General features: G+C 50.7%; 2 protein-coding genes across 9 annotated transcripts in view; one reads left to right on the forward strand and one right to left on the reverse strand.

Moving 5' to 3' along the window:
• The first annotated feature begins 4,127 nt into the window (after positions 1-4,127).
• On the forward strand, positions 4,128-19,682 carry Ntan1 (N-terminal asparagine amidase). 4 transcript variants are annotated; one of them, XM_040733557.1, is made up of 11 exons: positions 4,128-4,266; positions 10,644-10,746; positions 10,823-10,888; positions 11,147-11,255; positions 12,782-12,855; positions 14,483-14,563; positions 15,079-15,132; positions 15,481-15,534; positions 16,340-16,437; positions 18,920-19,033; positions 19,381-19,682. In XM_040733557.1, the coding sequence occupies exons 1-11, from the start codon at positions 4,186-4,188 to the stop codon at positions 19,555-19,557; spliced, it is 1,011 nt and encodes a 336-aa protein (XP_040589491.1). In that variant the 5' UTR covers positions 4,128-4,185; the 3' UTR covers positions 19,558-19,682. The 4 variants fall into 4 exon arrangements, with proteins under 4 accessions (XP_040589491.1, XP_040589494.1, XP_040589492.1 ...); XM_040733560.1 differs by lacking the exon at positions 18,920-19,033; XM_040733558.1 differs by lacking the exon at positions 14,483-14,563.
• Positions 19,683-20,239: 557 nt separating this feature from the next.
• The window catches only part of Pdxdc1 (pyridoxal dependent decarboxylase domain containing 1), a 59,000-nt gene continuing 57,111 nt past the window's right edge, over positions 20,240-22,128 (reverse strand). For all 5 annotated transcript variants that reach the window (XM_013118626.3, XM_040733555.1, XM_013118625.3 and 2 more), the window contains one exon: positions 20,240-21,800. In XM_013118626.3, coding sequence (XP_012974080.1) covers positions 21,544-21,800 — 257 coding nt within the window. In that variant the 3' untranslated portion in view covers positions 20,240-21,543. The remainder of the gene's footprint in view (positions 21,801-22,128) is intronic.

Here is a 22,128-nt window from a genome sequence, read left to right on the forward strand (position 1 = left end):
TTAAGAACTACATCATAAGTCACCCAGAAATCACCTACAATTGATAAACACCTTCAGTAATGTAGCAGGACACAAGATTAACTCAAAAAAAAAATGAGTAGCCCTCCTATATACAGGTGATAAACGGGTTGAGAAAGAAATCAGAGAAACATCACCCTTTACAATAACTACAAATAACATAAAATATCTTGGGGTAACTAAATAAGTGAAAGACCTGTATGACATTAAGTCTTTGAAGAAAGAAATTGAAGAAGACATCAGAAAATGGAAAGATCTCCCATGCTCTTTAATAGACAGGATCAACATGGTAAAAATGGCAATCTTATCAAAAATAATCTACAGATTGAATGCAATACTCATCAATATCCCAACACAATTCTTCACAGACCTCGAAAGAACAATCCTCAATTTCATACAGAAAAACAAAACAAAAACATTATAGCCAAAAAACAAAACCAAAAATCCTGTACAATAAAGGAGCTTCTGGAGGCATCACCATACCTGACTTCAAACTACGAGAGAGCTACAGTAATGAAACAGAGAGGTGGACCAATGAGATAGAACTGAAGACCATGCTGTCAATTCACACACCTATGAACACCTGATTTTTGACGAAGAAGTTAAAATTATACAATGGGAAAAAGAAGCATCTTTAACAAATGGTGCTGGCATAACTGGATGTCCACATAAAGAAGACTGAAGATAGCTCCATATCTACACCCATGCACAAAACTCAAGTCCAAATGGATCAAAGACTTCAACACAAAACTAACTACAGTGAACCTCAGAGAAAGTGGGAAGCAGTCTTGAAGGCATTGGCACAGGAGATCACTTCCTAAATAGAACACCAGTAGCACAGACACTGAGAGCAACAATGAATAAACGGGACCTCCTGACACTGAGAAGCTTCTGTAAAGCAAAAGACACGGTCAATAAGACAAAACAGCAGCCTACAGAATGGGAAAAGATCTTCACCAATCCCACATCTGACAGAAGACTGATTTCTAAAATATACGAAGAACTCAAGAAACTAGACATCAAAAGTTCTAATAATCCAGTAAAAACAAAATGGGGTACAGATCTAAAAAAGAAATCCCAACAGAGGAATCTCAAAGGCTGAAAGACACTTGAGGAAATCACAACATCCTTCGTCATCAGAGAAATGCAAATCAAAACTATGAGATACCATCTTACACCTGTCAGAATGGCCAAGATCAAAATCTCTATCACAGCCTATGCTGGAGAGGATATGTAGTAAGGGGAACACTCCTCCACTGCTGGTGGGAGTACAAACTTGTATAGCTGCTGTGGAAATCATTATGGAGGTCTCTCAGAAAATTGGGAATCATTCTGGCATTATTTGTCCTAGCCAGAATTTAGAATTAACCTAGATGCCCCCAACCAAAGAGTGGATAAGGAAAATGTACATTTACACGAAAGAGTGCTACTCAACTGTAAAAATCAATGACATCTTTGAATTTGCAAACAAATTGTCAGAACCAGAAAAAGCTATCCTGAGGGAGGTAACCCAGACCCAGAAGGACAAATATTAATATGTACTCGCTCATAAGAGGCTATTAAGCATAAAGCAAAGGACAACCAGACTACAGTCCTCCACCCCAGAGATGCTATGTGACAGAGAGGGCCCTAAGGGAGACACACATGGATCTGCCTAGGAAGGGGGAAAAGACAAGATCTGAGTAAGTTGGGAGCATGGAGGACAGGGGGCAGGCAGATGGGAGAAGGGAATGGGAATGGGGAAAAATGTATAGCTCAATCTTTAGAAAGTACACTATCATATATACTATTTGCAGGGGGGAAGGGCTAAGGTCAGCTGAGAGCTAAGTCAGGCAATACTGACAAAAGGAACACAGGATATGGCAAACACAGCTGCCTTAGAACTGACAGTCACAGCCCAGGGAGAAGAGCCGGGTTTCCAGAAACACCAGGCAATGGTTTCAGTGTTAGGCAGGCTTTGTCAAGTCTTTCTGAACAAGAACACAGAAATAATCTCTGTCTTTAAGCCCCTTAGAAAGTCTTGGTTTGGTCTGTGTAAGCATTTTGCCAAGAAATACCACCACAGTCAATACCAACACACCTCCCCAGTGTAACAATTCTGTGCCCCTAGGGGAAGGTTTCTCCAGTGAAAGTGTTACAGTTCTGTGTGGCTGACTCCAGCCAAGGAAGGTCTCACGCAAACGTTAAGAGATTTATCAGGAGGGAGGAATCCAGAAGGATGAGTGCCTCTGCCAGGGTGTCAAAAAGCAGCTCCCAACGGAACAGGCACAGGGCTTCCATAGGGCTTCTTGGGGCAGAGTTTTTCCAGGGTGAAGAATTTCAGGTCGGTAATTGGTCAGATTTCAATCCTTGAGCTTGGACAAGCTCAGAGATTGGTTGGTTTTGTGCTCAGGGATTTTGGTTTTCCTGTTCGGGGATTGGTTGTTTTTGTATGGAGGTGGTCAAGAGCAGAGGGTTTCTTTGGCTCTGGCTTCAGGGCCAGGCTGTGTTTCTTTGGCTGGCCCCTTTAACCTAGAGTCTGGATCCCCACAGTGGTGAATGCTCTGCTTAGATGTGCATATCCTTTCCCTTCTATTTAAACTTTGACCTTACAAAGATGGACTTGAGGTGTCTTCCTGGACCTCTTTGTCCTTCCCAATGTGACCATATTGAATAAAGACCCCCCCCCCCCCCGTCTGCGTTCCACTTTTAATTAGGATCTTTAATCAGTGAGTTGGCTTATTGTGGGCAGGCATCTGAACCTGGCTTGGGGAACAGGTTGTGACCCCCAAGTTCAATAAGCAGACTTTATTCCTGTGTTTTGGTACCTGTTACCCAAGCCTTCCTCTACCCCTCCGGCGGTCAACTACTTTTGTAAAAGCCATGTAATTACACTTAATGCTGGGCATGCAGGCTGAGGAAGACACCATGGCAGGCTCAAGACCCTGTCTTGGCCAGAACTTAACTGCACCTGTGACATTTGCAGCCCTGCCTGACGACATTAGGGCGACAGCCTTGACTGGGAGTCACACTGATGTGTTCTGGGCCACTGAGGAAATGGATGGAGAAACCAATACCCAGAGACTAGGGGAAGAATGTAGTGATGAGAGAATAAGGAGAATAAAAGTCCCCAACTAAGCGAGGGGGGTTACGTGACCAGAAGCTCAGACCCACGAGCAGCTGCAACCTCATCGGCAGCTACTCCCTTAGCCCACAATCGTAGCTGCGGAATCCCAGAGCACAGGGGTGCCCATGAATTCTACCTAACCAAAGGTGGTCGTCGTCTTCGCGAGGCCTTCAAGTCTCGTGATAACCTCTGGTCTCATGCTAAGCAATCTCTGTAACCATGGGGACCCTGCGGACTGGGACTTGCAGCCTCCTGTTTTTCTTTAAAAGTGCCTTGCCTTTGCGGCCCAGGGCTTCCAACTCTCCCCACAGAGATGAGCCCCAGCTAGCTGGTTCTGGTCTTCCGGAAGTATACGGACCGTCTTACACTTGCATCCGGTGCCGTTAAGCTCCTTGAAGCCTTGGCGTCCTCGCCGAGTGGGCACAACCACACAAAACGGAGTTTAACCCATCGTTCGGAGCTGAGTGGCTTGGGCGGCGGCCGCCGGGGGCGGTGGAGGGCGGGGAGGAAACGCAGGGGTGGGGCCCGGGTCCGAGCGCCGGGGCAGCCCCCTTCCCTCCCTCACCTTCCCCCGCGACCCGCCCGCGCTACCGGGACTCGGGCGACAGCTCAAACACGTGCGCGCTCGCTGACTGCACGCGGCCCGAGGCGGGGTCTCGGCTGAGTGACGGCGGCGTGGGGACCGCCCACCTCGATGACGCCATCTTTCAGCGTCCGCCCTGATCGGCGGCCTCGGGCAAGGCGCCTACAGTCGGGACTGCATCTCCCGTGATGCTCTGCGGCTCTCTCGTAGCCGGGATCCCTCCTCCTGGCAGTCTCCGCGGTGGGGTCGGGGCGTGCCTGTCTCCAAGATGGGCGTGGCCCGCCGCGGGGCTGGCGCCTACAGTCGGGACTGCATCTCCCGTGATGCCTTGCGGCTCTCTCGCAGCAGGGATCCCTCTCCTCGGCAGTCTGCGCGGATGGTGGGGGCGTGCCTGTCTCCAAGATGGGCGTGGCCGACGCGGGGCGGGGCGCGGCCGGGCGGGGCGGGCGCCTGGCTCGGCCTGGCGGCGGCCCGGGCGATGCCGCTGCTGGTGGGCGGTCGGCGCGTACGGCTTCCCCGCTCGGCCGCGGAGCTGGTCCGCGAGCACCCGCCGCTGGAGGTGAGCGGGCCCGGGGCCTGCGGGGCGGGCGGGGTCTCCTGCAGCCCGGTCACCGGCGCGGCTTCCGCGGGGCTCGGCCGAGGCGGGGCCCAGAGAGGTTGGGCGACTCCCGGAAGGTCGCACAGCGCGAGGAAGGACCCCGGGGCGTCCGTGCACACCCGGCGGGCTCCGCGGGTCGGGGCTGTGCGAGCGGCCCCCGGGCTGCTTGCGGTGGGCAGTGCGGGCCGGGCGCGGGCCAGGTGTCGTCGGCCACCCCGGGAGAAGAGACGCCCGCGTGAGCCTGGGGTCCCGGGTCCGTCTGGAACTTTCCTGCGGGCGCGTGGGCGTGGCCCGGTGGGCTCGGCTCCCCGGAGCGGGCGGAGGGGGCCCTTTCCTGTGTCTGCCTGAGGACTTCCGGCTTTGGCGGCCGCCACCGCGCGAGGAGGCAGCGGCGCGGGGACGGGACTGAATCCGGGGCTGCAGCCCGCAGGGCAGGAAGGGCGGCGGGGAGGCTCCGCGGGGAACGCGGCGGCCGGCGGCGAGGACGAGGGGGCCGGGGAGGGGCTGCAGCGCGCGCGGGCCGCATCCCCAGTGGTGGCGGTGGTGACCCGTGTCTTCAGGGTGCTCTGTGCTCCGGAGGGGGAGGCGGACGAGACGCTCATGGATTCCGTGACCCCTCACGGTGTCTCTGTGGGTTTGGGACACGGGCTCTCTGCGTACCTCTGGCTGCCCTGGGACCTGACGTGTAGACCAGGCTGCCCACAAGCTGTGAGAGCTCCACTCCCTCTGCCTCCCTGGCTTCTTGCTCCCCCCTCTCCCTTCCTTCCCCTCCCCGGGCTCCACTGTTGAGCCAGGGTCTCGCTGTGTAGCCCTGGCTGGCCTGGAGCCTCCAGCTCTGAGTTCCTTCCTCTGCCTCCCAGCTGCTGGGATTAAAGGCGTGCGCACCACACCTGATGTTTTGTCTGTCCGTGTACACCGTGTATATTGTTTGTGTGGATGGTGTGTGTGTGTGTGTGTGTGTGTGTGCGCGCGCGCGCGCGTGTGTGTGTGTGTGTGTGTTTGCATGTGCGTGCGCAGGGACTGTGCATATTGTTTGTCTGTATGGATGGGTGTGTGTGTATGTGTTTGCATGTGTGTGCGCAGGGAGGCCAGAAGGTGGCGTCGAGTGTCTCCCTCTTCACTCAGGGTCTCTCCCTGAAGACGCTGTCAGTGCTCAGTGCGTCTCTCTTGTCTTCACTGTCCTCAGAGCTGGGGCTACCGGCCTGCGTGCGAATCCTAACCTCTCGTCCATTTCCCAGCAAACAGTTTGAACTACTGAGCATCTCTGTAGCATCCTGTCTCTGCGTCCCCACCACACACAGATAGGCGGGTAGGCCTCGAGCTTGACCCGGGTTCAGTGCTGACCTTGGATGCCTGCTTCAGACATACTGTTAGAGGTGTTACCCAGTGTGCTCGTCAAGATACACTTTTTGAATGACAGATGTATATATATGTGTGTGTGTATATATGTATGTATGTATATATGTGGGTGTATGTATATATATGTATGTATGTGTGTGTGTATATATATGTGTGTGTGTACATATATAATTTTTTTCTTGGTTTTTGGAGACAGGGTTTCTCCATGTGGACCTGGCTGTCCTGGAACTCAACTTTGTAGACCAGGCTGACCTTGAACTCACAGAGATCCGCCTGCCTCTGCTTCACGAGTGCTGGGATTAAAGTGTGTGCACCACTACCTGGCTGTCTTAGTTTTATTTTTGACACAGCTCCACCGTGTAGCCCAAGCTACATACACTAATGCCTTGGCCATGCAAGTGCTGAGATTGCAGGCATAAACTACCATGCCCGGCTTATTTCCTGTGTGTCTGTCCTTTTTTTTTTTTTGGTGGTGGTAGGGTTCGAGGTTTTCTTTGTGTAGTCCTGGCAGCTCTGCAGATCAGGCTGGCTTGAACACAGAGCTGCCTCCCCAGTGCTGGGATCAAAGGCATGCCCCACCACACCCATCATCCTGTGTGAATCTCACGTGTTGTGTTTTGTGAGTGCGCAGCACCAGCAAGTAGTAAGCCTGACTAGTGTCTTGTCCTCACCCTCGTCCTTTTCGCAGTTACGCTTCTTGGGCAACTGCAGTCTGAACATTTTAAATGGAGGACTCCAGAACACTAACTGATGCTGTCCCCTTCCAGGCTGGGACCACAGCTGTGCCTGTGCTGGCTAAACCGTGTGAAATGCCTGCCATCTTCGATGTTACAAGGGCAGTCCCTCACCGTCCCCTCGGCTACTCACCAGCATGTCTGGGTTTAGTGCTCTCTGGTTTCGGGCACCCACGGGCCGGCCACAGTGGCACTGGCCCACACTGCCCAACATGATGAGCACCGTTGCTCTTATCTTCTAGATGGGGGTGAGGGTCAGACACGGTGGGTAGTTTCATGTTTGACGTTTGGCCTCTGGTTAGAACTATTTGGGAAAGATTAGGCGTGGCCGTATTGGAGGAGGTGCATCACTGGGGTGGCTTTGACGTTTCAAAAGCCTGCGTCAGGCCCTGTCTGTCTGTCTGTCTGTCTGTCTGTGTGTCTCTGTGTCTCGGTCTCTGTCTCTCTCTGCCTGATCAGGATGTAAAGCTCTCGGCTACCACCCCAGCTCCGTGCCCGTCTGCTTCCTGCCACGGACTCTAAAACCGTCAACACAGGAAAGTCTAACAGCAGACACTAAGGAGCAGTGCACTGGCCACTCAAGATTACTGACTCCAAGTTTCTCACTTTTGTCAATTAAGAGTTGCAGTGACATGGTGTATCTTCACAGCAATAGAATAGTGACTAAGACACTGTTATAGGAGATTTTTCTTGGCCAGGCAGGTCCTGCTGCCCTTGAGCTCCAAAATAAACACACATTAATTATTAACCTGTTGGCCAATGACTAAGGTTTCTTATTAACTAGCTATGTCTTAATTATTAACTCATTTCTATAATTCTAAGTATTTCCACGTGGGCTTGGCTTACCGGAGAATGTCCCGACCTGTTTCTCTTTTCGGCGGCTACATGGTGACTGTCTGCCTACCTTTCCCAGAATTCTCCTCTTCTCCTAGTCCTGCCTATCTTCCTGCCTTATTGGCCAACAGTGTTTTATTCATGTACCAATAAGAGAAACATACACAGAAGGACGTCCCCCATCGAGACAGTGAGACTGTCCCAGGTCCCATGCTTAGAAGTCAAGACCAGAACCCTGCTCTCTTCCCCTCACCCGGATGCTGTGTAATTCAGTACGGCAGTCCCTTGCATGGGGCCATCTGTAGGCGCTAATGGTCAGGAGGCTGAAGCAGGACATGGGGGACTGAATGGATCTTGGGCTTCACAGTGTGCTCCAGGGTAGAGCATAGTGAGGAACAGTAATCTTGAGTGGCCAGGGCACCGCTCCTTAGAGTCTGCAGTCAGTGTTTGCAGTACTGCGTGGGGGGACCCAGGACACCCCACTCCACACTCCCGCCACTGGGCCACACGCAGACCTGCGCTAGTGGCCTGGTAGACACCCATGCTTCACAGTGCCGCAGGTGCCCTCGCAGACGTCGCGGGAGGGAAAGGTGGACTGAGCAAGGGTGAGAGGTGTGGGCTGGTCCCTAAATTGTAGGAAGGGTTCTCCCTCTCCTCCTGGTCCTGCGGGGACAGAGCCCTGGCCTCACACACGCTGACAAGGGCCTGATCTGAGACATCCAGCCCCTGTCTCTTTAGGAGGCTAGAAAAGTAAAGGAACACTACTACTCCATAGCCCTGAGTTACACAGGCTCAAGATTGCATGGCACCCGTCACATTTTATTGGAATGCAGCCACATCAGGTACAGCTCTGGCTGTTTTCACTACATAGTGGCAGAGACCCTTAGGCTTATTACCTAGTCGTTTTCAGAGAAAAGTTTGCTGGCCTCCAGCAAAGAAAGTAGTGCCTCGGGAAAGGAAGTTAAGAGGCTGAGAACACATGAATTACACGCCGAGAAATCTGAGACCTTGCCGCAACGGGGCCGCTGTTATTTTAGGAAGTATGTCCTGGGGAGCTTGGCTCGGGATGCCATGCCTGCTGGGGAAGCACGGGGACCAAGCACAGACCCCAGGACCTACGTGAAAAGGCTCTGGGGTGCTTGTGTAACCCCAGTGCTGAGGGGAGAGCACCACGGCTCCCAGGCACTCAACATGCTGAGCTGCAGGTTCAGTGAGAGACCTGCCTCAAAACCACACAGCACGTAAGGTAAGGTGCTTGGTGTCATGCCTGAGCATCCCAGTTCAGTCTCTGGAACATACATGGTGGAGGAGAAAGCTAACTCCTGAGGGTTGTCTTCCCGCCTCCATGTACACGGCATGTATGCAGCACTGCACACATGCCTACACGAATGTAAAATTAAAATAGGAAACAAGGTGGAGTTAACAGGAGTGCATGACATTGACCTCTGGCTTCCAGTGTATACACGTGTACACCTCTCATGTGTGCGTACCTCATGTACACACCTCTCCCGTGTGCACTCCTCATGTACACACCTCTCCCGTGTGCACTCCTCATGTGCACACTTCTCACACACATTTCTGACTCATGCACGCCTCACACGCGTGCATGCTGTCTGCATCTCTGTTTCTCTCATGTACACAAAAGTGATGATGTGAGGCTGCATCCAGGAGCAGCTTTTATCAAGAGGGAGAGGAGGCGGGCTTGCACTGTCCTGTGGTGTGGCGTTTCCGGATACCTTTCTTCCGTTTCTTGTGTTAGTCTTGACATGGCAACTTTGCTGTCTGGTGGTGACCAGTTGTGAACTGTAGTGAGCAGCTGGTGTGTTCACAGCTACAGTGCTACCATACGATCCGAGGCTAAGGGCTAAGGATGAAAATAAAGACAAAGACAGCGGCTCATTCTTACAAGGAGAATGGCGTTTATTATTACAAGAGTGGAGCCTTATATACCAAAGTCTGCCATGGTGGAAAAACACCAAGGTCAGAAGCCTGCGTTCCCAGGGCCCTCCCCAGAAATTAGCATTTAGACAATAAACAGGAACTTGCATACAGGCCTTACTAGGAGGAGGGGGCGAGAAGTGTTTTACTAAAAGCTCCTAGTAAAACAATCAACAGGCCCCATGGGGGAAGGGTGCAACAGCAGACATGGTAAAAATCTGCCTAATTCCTCCCCACAGGAAAGGGACTGTAAAAGGGGCAGGTGTGTGTCACCTGGCAGGGTGTGACTACGAGACTGGAGGTCCTCTTGATTACTCCAGGTTTCACAACGAACCATGTTGCCCCACCAGCCTGACTTACGTGGTTCACAGCAGTTTGACTTGTATCTTTTTCTTTCCTGTGCCCCACCCCTTTCTTGCTGGAGATTGCTCGTAGTTCAGCTTTCTTTTTTTTTTGGTTTTTGTTTTGTTTTGTTTGTTTTTTTCTTTTGGTTTTCTGAGACAGGGTTTCTCTGTATTGTTTTGGAGGCTGTCCTGGAATTCACTCAGTAGACCAGGCTGGCCTCGAACTCACAGAGATCCGCCTGCCTCTGCCTCCCGAGTGCTGGGATTAAAGGCGTGCGCCCTAACGCCCGGCTTAGTTCAGTTCTTAAGTTGAGGGGCATGTCCTGTTTTAATTATCTTCTAGCATCCGGACAGTGGGAGTTCATTAAAAGAAGATGGTGCTTAGTTGGTCAGGTTAATCATTAAGCTTATCAGGTTTCTGGATTTATTACGTAATTAGATACAGACTTACATTCGCACCAGGCGTGAGAAATGCTAAGAGGTTGATGAAGAGCGGGGCAGGCCCATGTACATCGACATAGGTTACGCTTGCGTACTGGCCAATTTGCTGCAGGTTGGAAGGAAGATGGAGTTCATTTTAGGAGTATGTCAGCCCCCCCCATTCCAGTCTGTGTGCCAGGGCTGCCCTCCTGGGTGCTGGGATTGTCAGCACTACAGCTGTGTCCGTCCACGCCCAGCCAGCTTTCCGTTGAGACAGTCTTCCTCTAGCTCGTGCCTCCAGTGTTGGGAGTGTAAGCACGACCCGCCCTCCTGCCTCTTTCTTATACTTTTAAAACAGCGGCCACACCTGTGATCCCAGCACTCGTGAAATAGGACCATGGATAGCTTAAGGACAGCCTGGATGGACTACTTTGTCCCAAAATAAGGTCGAGCCTCAGATCCTTGACCTACGATACAGGATTGGGCATCTCTCTCCCGGGCACCGGGATCTCGTGCCATATGTAGTCCTCCTAGTCAGAGGGGTGCTCCAGAGGGGTGCTCCTGCTGTCTTCCTCCGTCAGCCTTTGGGGGCCAGGACAGCACAGTCGGCGCACGCCAGCCTGCTTCCCACTTCTGGGTATACCCTGGCTCTTTCCAGTTGAAGCCTCCCTAATTCACACATCTGTTTAATTCTGTTTCAATTAAACAGGAAAGAGCCAGACTCCTCAGAGGTCAGTCTGTCCGACAAGTGGGACCCCAGGGCCTTCTGTATGTTCAGCAAAGAGAGCTTGCAGTGACCACCCCAAAGGACGGTAGGTTAGGGAGCAGCGCCTCGGGTGTTAGCGCAAAGCCTCCTGGCTGCTTCATGCTCTTTCTCTGTTTAAACAGGCTCCATCTCCATTCTGGGTTCCGACGATGCCACTACTTGTCACATTGTGGTCCTGAGGCACACAGGTATGACAGGAGATGAAGGAAACTGTTAGACTACCCCAACCATGAGGGACCACTGACTTCTCAGTTGGCGTTTCCTGGTGTAGGATTTGACGCCATGTCTCTCTCGTCTGCATGGCTTCTCCCTGGTGCACTGGTCAGATGGGTTGGCTGGGCAGCACGGACCCTTCCAGTTTCTCACAGGGCGTTTAAAGATGAGGTGCTTTACATGGTTCCCTTCCTGGAATATAGGGACTACCTCATTTGACTCTTGCTCTCCAGGAAATGGGGCAACCTGCCTCACACATTGTGACGGGAGCGACACCAAATCTGAAGTCCCCTTGATAATGAGTGCCATCAAATCCTTTTCTGATCACACCGAGTGTGGAAGGTAAGTGCCATTCTGCCGTTCTGTGGACGCTGGGGACGCTGCGCTTGTACACCGTGAGCATGGGTGCACGGAGTCATGCAGGGACAGCCAGTACTGGACTCTGTTGGACAGGGCCTCACTGTGGAGTCTGCTTGCCTCAGACTCAGACTCCCTAGTGCTTGGATTGGGGGATGAGACCCGCTAGGCTTCTGTGCTGAATTTTAAGTGGGATCTTCAGACAGAGGGTGTTTTTGTGAGCAGCCACTTGCCTTAGGGTCCAGAGTAGGCACATTGCTTACACTTGGAAGCAGGTGTCAGTAAATATGTAGGAAGGACTGGAGAGGAGGCAGGGTTGGCAGTGACCGTGCCACACTTCAGTGGACAAGAGTTTGAGCGTGGGTATAGGGCACGGACCAGCCCAGACTGGCTCTGCCTCAGCATTTTCCTTAACCCGGGACACATGGTCATGTACCAGAGCCTCACAGCTAGTTACGTTCTGGCCTGCAGCTGAGGGCTGGCTGAGGGCTAAAGCATGTACGTACACACCTTAATCCCGTACGGGGAGGTGGAGGCAGAGACTGAAGGATCTCTTAGTTTGAGGCCAGTCTGGTCTACATAGTGAATTCCAGGCCAACCTTGTCTCAAAAAATAACCCGAATTAAAACTTTATGTGTGTGTAAGCATGTATGTTAGGAATGGAACTCTGGGCTTTGCATGTGCTAAGAGTGTGGGTTAGCACTGAGCCCCTTTTTAAAACTGAAATTTCCAGGCTGGGTCTGTGCCATAGCTGGTTGGCTTCACAGGCTTTGACTTGTGTGACTGCAAAATTGCCTTTTCCTTTTTGCCTTGGCCCAGACTAGTCGCACAGGCTCAGAACACAAGTTTTAGCTATTCCTGGTCTGCCTGCAGACAGCTACCTAGCTACTTTGTAAATCAGGGCCAGTCTGGTACGGCATGGCAAAGCCCTTCCTGCTGTTTAACATTTCTGGTGCGGCCATCCAGGCCTCCTCAGACACCACGCCCAGCACAGGCTGTTCAAACAAGGTTCACGTGAAGTACACCCCTCCCCTGGTTACTGGGGCTGAGGAAGACAAGCACGGGAGGCAGGGTGCAGCAAAGTTAGCTTGGGTTTTTGAACTCGTCACAGCCCTGCTGGGTGCGTATGCACTGGGACTGTCCTGGGGAGGAGGGGCTCCAGCATGGGAAACTTCCCAGCCTGATTCAGCTCCATCCTGCTTGCCTGGTAGAAAATACCATGCTGTGATTCCTAGGTGTGTAGGCTGAGAGCACCCGAGCTCGCAGTTACTGGTCAAAGGCAGTTCCTTCTCAGTGCAGGTGCTGACGTAGAATGTTCCATGTAGATGGCCAGGTGACCGTGAACTGAGGACCCGGATGACGCCCGCATAGCCTTGTTGCTGGCCGTAGCAGCCTCAGATGCCCCCCACTGTGCCCACAGGCTTCTAACCGCAGGAGCCAGGAACTAAGTGTCGTGATAGCAGCACACGGCCTGTTGTGTCCTGACTCTGATCACTACCCTCTCTTGGCAGGTTGGAAGTGCACCTGGTGGGAGGCTTCAGTGATGACAGGCAGCTGTCACAGAAACTTACCCATCAGCTTCTTAGTAAGTTTGCCACCCCCTTCCAATAGCATACCCACTTTTGGTTTGCATACCCAGTTTTGGTTGGTTTAAAGGTGACAGTGTACACGAGGGAGGCAGAGGCAGGCAGATCTCTGATTTCAATTCAGCCTGGTCTACAGAGTGAGTTTGAGGACAGCCAGGGCTACACAGAGAAACCCTGTCTTCAAAAACAAAAATAAATAAGAAATGAAAAAGCTCTCCAGCAGCCAGATGAGGCAGAGGCTGGATCATGAGTCTGAGACCAGTTTGGTATACACAGTGAAAATCTATCTCAAACCAAAACAGTGTGGGGCTGCAGACACTGCCCTGTGGATGGAACTGTGTGGACTATACACGGAGTGCAGTGTGGCGCTAATTCCCAGTGCTGATGGCATGAGGACAAGATCGTCCTCCCATTTTGACAGGTGCATGCTGTTGACGCCCAGGCTAGCTGTGGCCTCAGCTGAGTGATAATTACAGACATGTCAAAGATTTTTTTTAGAGCAGCGGTTGGTGGGTTCTTGGCGAGTACATACTCTGAGCTATCGTCACAAAATGAACATAGCACTGTTAGCCTTTTCTCCTGAGTCAGAAGGACAGACATGGTGTATATTAATTGTGCATTGGCTGTATGCTCTGTCATAGCTACACCGGAACAGCCTGTCAGCAAGGAAACTGGCACTGTGGCTTAAGCCTTTGAGAGGTTATATCCTTGGACTCAGTAATTCCCTTTCTTGGAAGCCATTCTAAGAACGTCATCTAAGGTGCAGAGAGGCTGACAAGGTTGCTCACTGGGTAAAGGCATTTCCCACCAAGCCTAGTCAGAGTCTGGACTTTGGGGCCCATTGATGGAAGGGGAAGTTTGACTTTCATAAGTTGCTCTCTGATGTCCCCATGTGCTTTCATATGAGTAAGGAAATGTGAAAACAAAAACCCTAACCCTCACACAGCGATTCTGACCCATGTGAGCAACCCCGAAGCTCTGACATCAAATACTCAGCGTCTGAGGAGAGTTACAAAGCTGCTAGAGGCTGTTACCTACTGAGCAGGTCTGGAGGTCTGTGCTTGCAGCTCAACACTTGGGGGGAGACTGAGGCAGAGGGTTGATTGTTCCTAACCAGCCTGAGCTACATAGTGAGGCCAACAAAGGACTGCACAACAAACCCACTGTGACAGTTCGGTGTGGTAACACACGCCTTTAATCCCAGCACTTTGGGAGGCTAAGGCAGATGATCTGAGTTCAGGGCAGCCTGGTCTCAAACAGACCTTACTAAGAAGTGTTAATTGCATAAGACTATAGGGTGTGACTGGAGCATCTTTGTCTGTTAGGAGCTCAGTCATCCCAGAAACTAACGGCTAACCTACAGTGGGCATTAGAACCTACTATCTTCTGTTCCCTTATCAAAAACATTCTCAAATATTTGCTCTGGTGCCTGGAGACATGGCTCTGTAGTTACGAGCACTGGCTGCTCTTCCAGAGGACCCAGGTTCAATTCCCAGCAACTACATGGTTGCTCACAACTGTCTGTAACTCCAGTTCCAGGGGATCCTGTAACCACCATTCCATATGGCACGCTACAATGCAGGCAAAACATCTATACACACACAAATATTCCTTTTGATCTAATAGACTCGAGAAGAGTTGGTCTCCTCTTAGGACTCCACCTGATGTGGTGCTGGAACCTGAACCCAGGTCCTCTGCAGGAGCAGAGTAAGTGCTTTGACCCACTGAGCCATCTCTCCAGCCCCCATGAGGCCTTTCATATTAGCCTCTATTAATTACACATAACAACGATTTCATTTCCTTTTTCATTTAGGTGCATGCCACCACTCAGGCACATGTGTACCATATAGCTTGTGGGGTGGGTTTTCTCTCCTTTCTCATGTGGGTCTCAGGGATGGAACACAGTTACTAGTTGCTCTACAGACTGAGTCTTCCTGCTGGCCTAACTTCTACCTTTACACCCTCCCCCCTTTTTGAGACAGGATCTCATGTAGCACAGACTGACCCTGAACTTGAATGTGCCACCATGGCGGTTTCTGTAGTGCTAGGGGTTAAATCCGTAGCCTTGAGTATGCTAGGCAATTACAGTGTCAGCTGAGTACAGCCCCAGCCCCTAACAGGACATTTCCAAGCATATATGCAATGTCTTTTGATCATATTCACATACATATACTCATTCTTGGGCACTTTTTTTGACATCAATTTTGAAATTCTAATTGTAGGTGAATTTGACAAACAAGATGAGGACATTCACTTAGTGACATTATGTGTGACAGGTGAGTTGTGCTGTTGTCATCCAGACAGGGGTATAAGGGTTCAGGAAGGTTTTTATCTATCCCCTTACAACAGGTACCATGGGATAGGAATGTAGGAGATACTCCAGAGACTGTCCCCTCTGGATGACCTGTCCCACTATTCCTTTCCCTCTCAACCCCAGGTCCTACCCAACTGATGCTGTCCATGCTGTCCTGCCTCCTGGGCTGTCTGCTCTCGGGGGGGGCTGCCCTTGTGTGGCAGAGCTGGCAAGGCAGGACCTACTAGCGGCCCACCTGTGGCTCCGTATTGAGTTTTTCCTTCAGTGGAACAAGAACTGTTTAGTGCCTCTGCTTTCCTCCCTTTCTTAGAATTAAATGACCGGGAAGAAAATGAAAACCACTTTCCAATCATTTATGGCATCGGTAAGTAGTATTTGTATTAGAGGGAGGGCTACGTCGTTTGCATGTGGGTTAAAGCAGGCTGTCAGCGTAAATGTCCGAGTGGGCAGTGATCCCATCTGTACTGCTGTTGGGTTTGGATCCTGGCCCCTGTGTGTTTACTGTGAAACCCCGGGCAAGGAGCCTCACTGACCGCCCTTCAGCTGTGAGGTTGTCAATGCCGTAACCACAGTGTATGGAGAGAAACAGCCAGTGACAGCATAGGTTATGCCCACGCCATGCCTACTCCTGCAGCTTCGTGTCACAGGGGTGGGTGGTCTGGCATGTATTTCTCTAGCCAGTGCTCATGGGGAAGGTATGCAGCATTTGGATCTCTGTATACTATAGGAATGGCGTAAGGTTTTGATTCGGAATGAAGCTCCCCCGAACCCAAGTGCGGAACTGTCAAAGTAAAGGAAGCCCAGGGGCTCCTCTCTCGGGTCCTGAGGCCAGCAAATTGCTGAGGGCTTTTGGTCTGTCTGTCCGTGGTGCTTAGTTGCTGAGTGGTGAGGACACAGGCAGGCTTACTTCATTTTCTGTCAGTTTGCACAGCTCTGATATGAGCTAAAGTCCAGCAGCCTTGCACCAGGGTTTGTGGTCACACAAAGCATTGAAGCCACACTCCCTGAGGGTACAGAGTGCCTGTGGGCTGTTCGTCCTCCTGGGTTGCTACCAAGGCTGCAATCACCTCAGACTTTTTCTTCAGATTCCATTCTTTCATGTGTGTGGTGGAAACGTGAAGTCTGTTTTGAATCTTTGCTAATTTAGAGTCACTCCCTGTCCCTTCCAGCTGTCAACATTAAAACTGCAGAGATCTACAGAGCTTCCTTTCAAGATCACGGTCCAGAGGAGCAGCTTCGTGCTGCCAGAGCGTTAGCAGGAGGCCCAGTGAGTGGGAGCTCATCTTTGTGGGATGGGTAAAGAGGGACCCCAAGAGTCTCAAGTCTTTAGACTGGATCAAAGTTGTGGCTACCTCCTTACCAGGACCCAGCCCACTTCCTCATGGGTTAGAGGAAGAAAGAGTGAGTTTGCGTTCTAAGTGCCAGATACTAGTTCTCTCCCTGAAAGACGGAGGAGGTGGTAAGATCTGTGTACAAAGGGAACTCTTCCCATTAACCTTCCCGTAGAGAAGACCCTGCGTCATCCACACTTTGGACCTAGTCACCAAAGAGTCGTTTGGTGAGTCACTCCAAAAGATAATAAGTCAGTTTAAAAGTTTAATTTTCTAGCTGGGCAGTGATGGCGCCCGCCTTTAACCCCAGGACTCGGGAGGCTGAGACAAGTGGATCTCTGTGAGTTCAAGGCCAGCCTGGTCTACAAATTGAGTACCAGGACAGCCAGGGCTGTGCAGAGAGACCCTGTTTTGATCTGCCCTCCCAAAAGTTGAGTTTCCTTAGGTACTGTATAACCCCTTACTGTTGTGGTAGTGCCGGGATGGAATAGAGGCATACGCTAGCCAAGTGCTCTGCCGCTGAGTGCTCCTAGCCTAGGTCCTTTCTATTTTCAGACAGGACTCTGTTATCTAACGTAGCTTCAGCATTTCCCAGGGCTGGGATTACACAAGCACACAGCTGTGTCCGGGTCTCTAGAAGTTTTTCTGTTTTTCAACACAGGGTTTCTTCCTGGCTGTCCTGGAACTCACTCTGTAGACCAGGCTGGCCTCAAACTCAGAGATCCACCTGCCTCAGCCTCCCAAGTGGTGGGATTAAAAGTGCACCGCCGCCACCACCCGGCTTCCAGGGTGTTTCTTAATTAAATCATTAATTTAAAAGACTTACTCATCCCATTTGAGAAACAGGTAGAATGTAAAATGCCCACTGTGAACCTGGTATGGTGGCACACACTGTTAATTCAAGCACTCAGGAGACAGGTGGATCGCTCACTGTGAGGTGCAGGCCAGCCTGGGCCAAGCAGGGCCTGGGAGAGGGCCCATTAGTGCTTGCTGAGCACAAAAGAAGCTGGGTGTGCTTTCAGGCCTAGTGCTGGGGAGACTGCTGAGTCTAGAGCTCCAGCTTTTGTGGGAGACCCGGGGTCAGGTACAGAAGCAACTGAAGACTCGGGATACGGACAGTCTGGCCTCACAATGTGCCACAGCAAGCCAGAAACTCAACATTCAGAAAGATGTCTGGACTTAAGAGATCTGTTTTGAGCCGGGCGATGGTTGTGCACGCCTTTAATCCCAGCACTCGGGAGGCAGAGGTAGGTGGATCTCTGTGAGTTCGAGGCTGGGCTGGTCAGACAGCCTCCAAAACAATACAGAGAAACCCTGTCTCGTAAAACCAAATCCCCCCCCCCCAAAAAAAACAAAAGAGAGAGAGATCTGTTTTGCCAGTTTTTTGTTTTGTTTGTTTTTACCCTTTGTAAGACTCCTATTTTTATCTTTTAAAAACTTTTGTGTTTGCCGTGGTCTTGCTATGTATATTATATAGCCTAGGGTGGCTTGGAACTTGTGGCAAGGCTCCTGCATCAGCCTCCATCAACTACCATGACCAGCTTTGTGGTGTTTTCTTTTCTCTTTTGAGACAGAGGATAACATTGCAGTCAGGCTGGCCTGGAACTTACTTTAGGCTTCTTTTTGCTATTTAGTTAACAGAATATATTTCAGACTGAGTACCCCCTTTCAAAGCTGAAATTTGGGGATTCAGGGAACGGGTCTGCTGGCAAATCCTTCTGCAGAGTCACTGGGAGGGGCACACCCCGTGACCCCACACTGGGTGGTGCGGCAGAAAGACGAGTAGCTCAGACATTCTTGGCTATGTATTGAGTCCATGGCCAGCCTGGGCTACAGGAGACCCTCTCAAAAACAAAACCAGGTGAGGCATGGTGCTCTACACTTTTAAGGTAGGCAGATCTCTCGGCGTTTGAGGCAAGCCAAGTCTACCATAGCCAGACCCTGTCTCAAAACAAACAACAAAAAGAAACCAAAAACCCCCAAACCTTTCTCGCGTGCTCTCTGTGAGATGAGGTCTCGCTGTCGTCTAGGCTGTCCTGGAACCCAAGGCGATCCCCCTGCCTCAGCCTCCTGAGTGGGGATGGCAGGTGTGAGCATCCACCCGGGCATCCAGCAGTGTGGGCTGCTTATGTGGCATGACCAGCTGCTTGGGGTAGGAATAAGATGATGTGGTATTTGTGCAGCCATGAAGAATACAGGCTCTAGTCAGACCAGCCTGTCTTTGAGGCATCGCTGATGCACTGGGCATGTGTCCTACACAGACCAAACACAGGGAAGGCATTTGGTGGCGGCAGCTTGGTTATTATGGGAGGTCAACATTCACAGTTTATCAGCTGAGGGGACAAACAACCTTGGAGCTAGATTACAGCAGTGGTAGGGCAGTGTCCTTACAGCCTGTCATGGAAATGGTTCTTTTAGATGATTAGCATTTATGATGCAAAGACAGAACAACTTCGAATAGGCCCGTATTCCTGGACGCCATTCCCACATGTGGATTTCTGGTTGCAGCAAGATGACAAGCAAATACTAGAGGTGAGAATTTACAGGTTGGCTAAATCTTAAATCTCTGGACCCTGGTTTCCCCATCTGTAAGAAAAAAAAAGGTTTAGAGCAGCTAACAGTGGCTTCTCCTTCAGTGGGGGAGACGATGCTCCGTTGCCATTGAGACTCTGACTTGTATGGCAGTGGGGGATTAGTGCTGTCCTGGTAGACATTTACACAGGGACGCAGTGAGCAGTAAAAAGTGTGCAACTCAGCAGACGCGCAGGAGCACGGTGAGCGGCCTGGTGAATGTGTGTGCAGCCCGGAGCTGCTCTGACGCTGTCACCGGGGAGGCACACCGCCTGGCCCTCTCATGCCCACTGTCTCGTCTTTTTCAGAACCTTTCTACTTCTCCTCTGGCCGAGCCCCCCCACTTTGTGGAACATATTAGATCTACCTTGATGTTTCTAAAAAGATTCCCATCTCCAGCAAATATACTGTTTCCTGGAAATAAAGCTCTCCTCTATAAAAAAAATGAAGACGGTTTATGGGAAAAGACCTCTCCAGGGAGCTAACATCAAAGTTACCAAAGGACACAACTTTTGGCCTGATGGAGACCGTTGGTGTTTGGAGTCTACATCTGTGCAGTTTGATTCTTCCTTGCTTACTGTCTTTCAAAATAAAGTGTTATTTTGTCAAAGGCATTTGTTGAGATGATTTTTTTTTTTTTTTTTTTTTTGCTTCACTATAAAATAGACTTCACCAGTCTTGAGGATGGAAGAGAAACCATTGGCTTCCTGGTGAGTGGGCAGTGACTTCAGAGACAGGTTGGTCAGGAAAAATTACTCCTAGAAACTTCTATCAGCTCGCCACGGTGGCGCACACCTTTAATCCCAGCACTTGGGAGGCAGAGGCAGGAGGATCTTTGACTTCAAGGCCAGCCTGGTCCACAGGGTGAGTTCCAGGACTCCCAGGGTCATTACACAGAGAAACTCTGTCTTGGAAAAGACGCTTCCTATCAAAAGCTCTCTATTCTAGGCAAGGTTAAACGTTCGGGAAGAAACGGTTGAGCTTATTACCCTCAGTGTGACTCAGACAAGCTGCTGGCAGGCCAGATTCAATCTCAACCCCACAAAACCAGAGAAACATTTTACATACGATGCTTTTAAGATGCCCAGTTAGGGTTATGGAAGTTACTTTTTTAGGAGCTTTTATGTTATCTGATGAAAAGTAAGATTTACACTGAGTTCACAGGTAGCAGTTTCAAGAGCCTTTATTTAAGCCAACATCAGATAGTGTCTCAAGGTAAAATTCTGTTGCAGCAAAACCAGGTAGCAATTTCAAATGTATAAAAACATTTAAAAATCAATCTGCTAAAGGTGATAATTTAACCCCTTCCCATGTCACCTGCTATACTTAATTGCATCAAATAAACAGGGAAGACTATATTTAATCATTTGCACCCAAAATATGGAAAGATTGCATTTTGACAAGTGGCAACTGTCAAAAAAATCACATCAAATCAGTATAATTATAGGCTTAATGTGGTATAACTAAGGCTTCCAATACTACAGTCCAGAGGCCCACCATCTTAGCATCTTCCATTGTTTGACTCTTAGGGACTAAGAAGGCACGGGGTGGGGCATCTTAGGGTACTGCAGGGATGCAGTATCTGGGAAATAGAAATGGATGGGAATTAGGCAGCTAGCTCTGGCTTGTTAGCCTGTTTAAGAGGCAACTTCTCTGGTCTGTCCTGAGCTGGGCCCAGGGTGAGCAGAGGAGAAGCTGGGCCGCACCATGACAAGCAGGTCAAAGGCTTGCTTCTGCCTTTGCCGTGCTGCGCAGCAGACGCCAGGCTCTTCATGGTGGCCTCCAGAGGGCTCTCTGTCCTAAACAGACAAGCACAGGGCACACTGGGCACCAACTTAACAGCATTTCCAGTGTTTAAAAATATACTTAAATATGGTCAGGAAGAGGTCTTAGCGTTAGTTACTATTAACAGATGAGTCCTTAAACTTGTTACAAACAATGTATAAAGGGGAAGGTGCAGCAGGGGACAGGCCTCGCCACAGCTCCTGTGTATACAGTCCTCACTGAGGCTTCAGGGACAGCAGCAGAGGCTCCTTGTACTCTCACTCAGGTCCTACTGAAACCCATTTTCTGATGCCAGCCAGTAAGGCAGGCATCTACCACAACTTGACAGAACTACAGACCTGGTAAGACAAGCATGGAGGAAAACCCAGAGAGTCACTGTGCAACCTAATCACGCTTAGGTTCAGAGAGAGGAGAGATTCTCTCAGTACAAAGTGTTTATGCTGCAGGAAGAAAGGGTATGCCTAGGTTGGGCAGGCCAAAATAGTCAACTGTTGGTTGTTGTACGTACACATAAAATAACTGCCAGCCCCCGCCCCCAGAAGCCCTGGTTTCCCCGCATGGACGTGTGCAAACCCCCGTTCAGCACACGTGACAGGAATTCTACCCTATTAGCATGTGGCACAGTCCACAGTTTCCATGAAACTTCACCTTCCCTGAAGCAGGAGTCAGCACAGGATCACCCGGCTTTATCTTAAGCGCTCCAACCCCTCTACCTGGGGGTGGTCATCTTCTGGGTGCTGGGCCTTGTTCTGCAGGGCTTCTGTCTGGCTGTCTGTGGGGGCAGGAGCCCTGGGGGCCTCCTCAGGGCAGTGGGCCTCTAGGTTGCTGGGTTCTAGCCCACTGGACAGCTGCTCCATCTTTTCGAGGTCTTCAATGTGACTGACTGAGCTGGTCTCACTCAGAGCATCCGAGCCTCTTAGGGATCTTTTAAAAGGCTTCTGGCCTAGAGAGACAAGATGAACGCTGCTGAGACACGTGGGGACGTCCTGTAACAGGCACTGTGGTCAGTCCTGCATGGCCACTGACTGGCAGGGATGCTGAATTCTGGCTTACATCTTAGAGATGAGGTGGGAACTAACAGACACTGTGGCACTGAGGGGAGTGAATACCTCAGTTAAGGCAATGCTTGCCTTTGGAGTGCCATGGAGGCAAGTCTTTGGAGCTAAATCTCAGGCGCCCGAATGGCTCTTTCAGTGAGGGGATAGAATTATGGATTAAAGAAAGGAGCATAAGGACCCTCAGCAGCATGTATGAGTCTATTCCCGAAGTGG

This window comes from Mesocricetus auratus, unplaced genomic scaffold (genome assembly GCF_017639785.1).
Source record: "Mesocricetus auratus isolate SY011 unplaced genomic scaffold, BCM_Maur_2.0 Super-Scaffold_100031, whole genome shotgun sequence".
In the NCBI taxonomy this organism is placed as follows: Eukaryota; Metazoa; Chordata; class Mammalia; order Rodentia; family Cricetidae; genus Mesocricetus; species Mesocricetus auratus.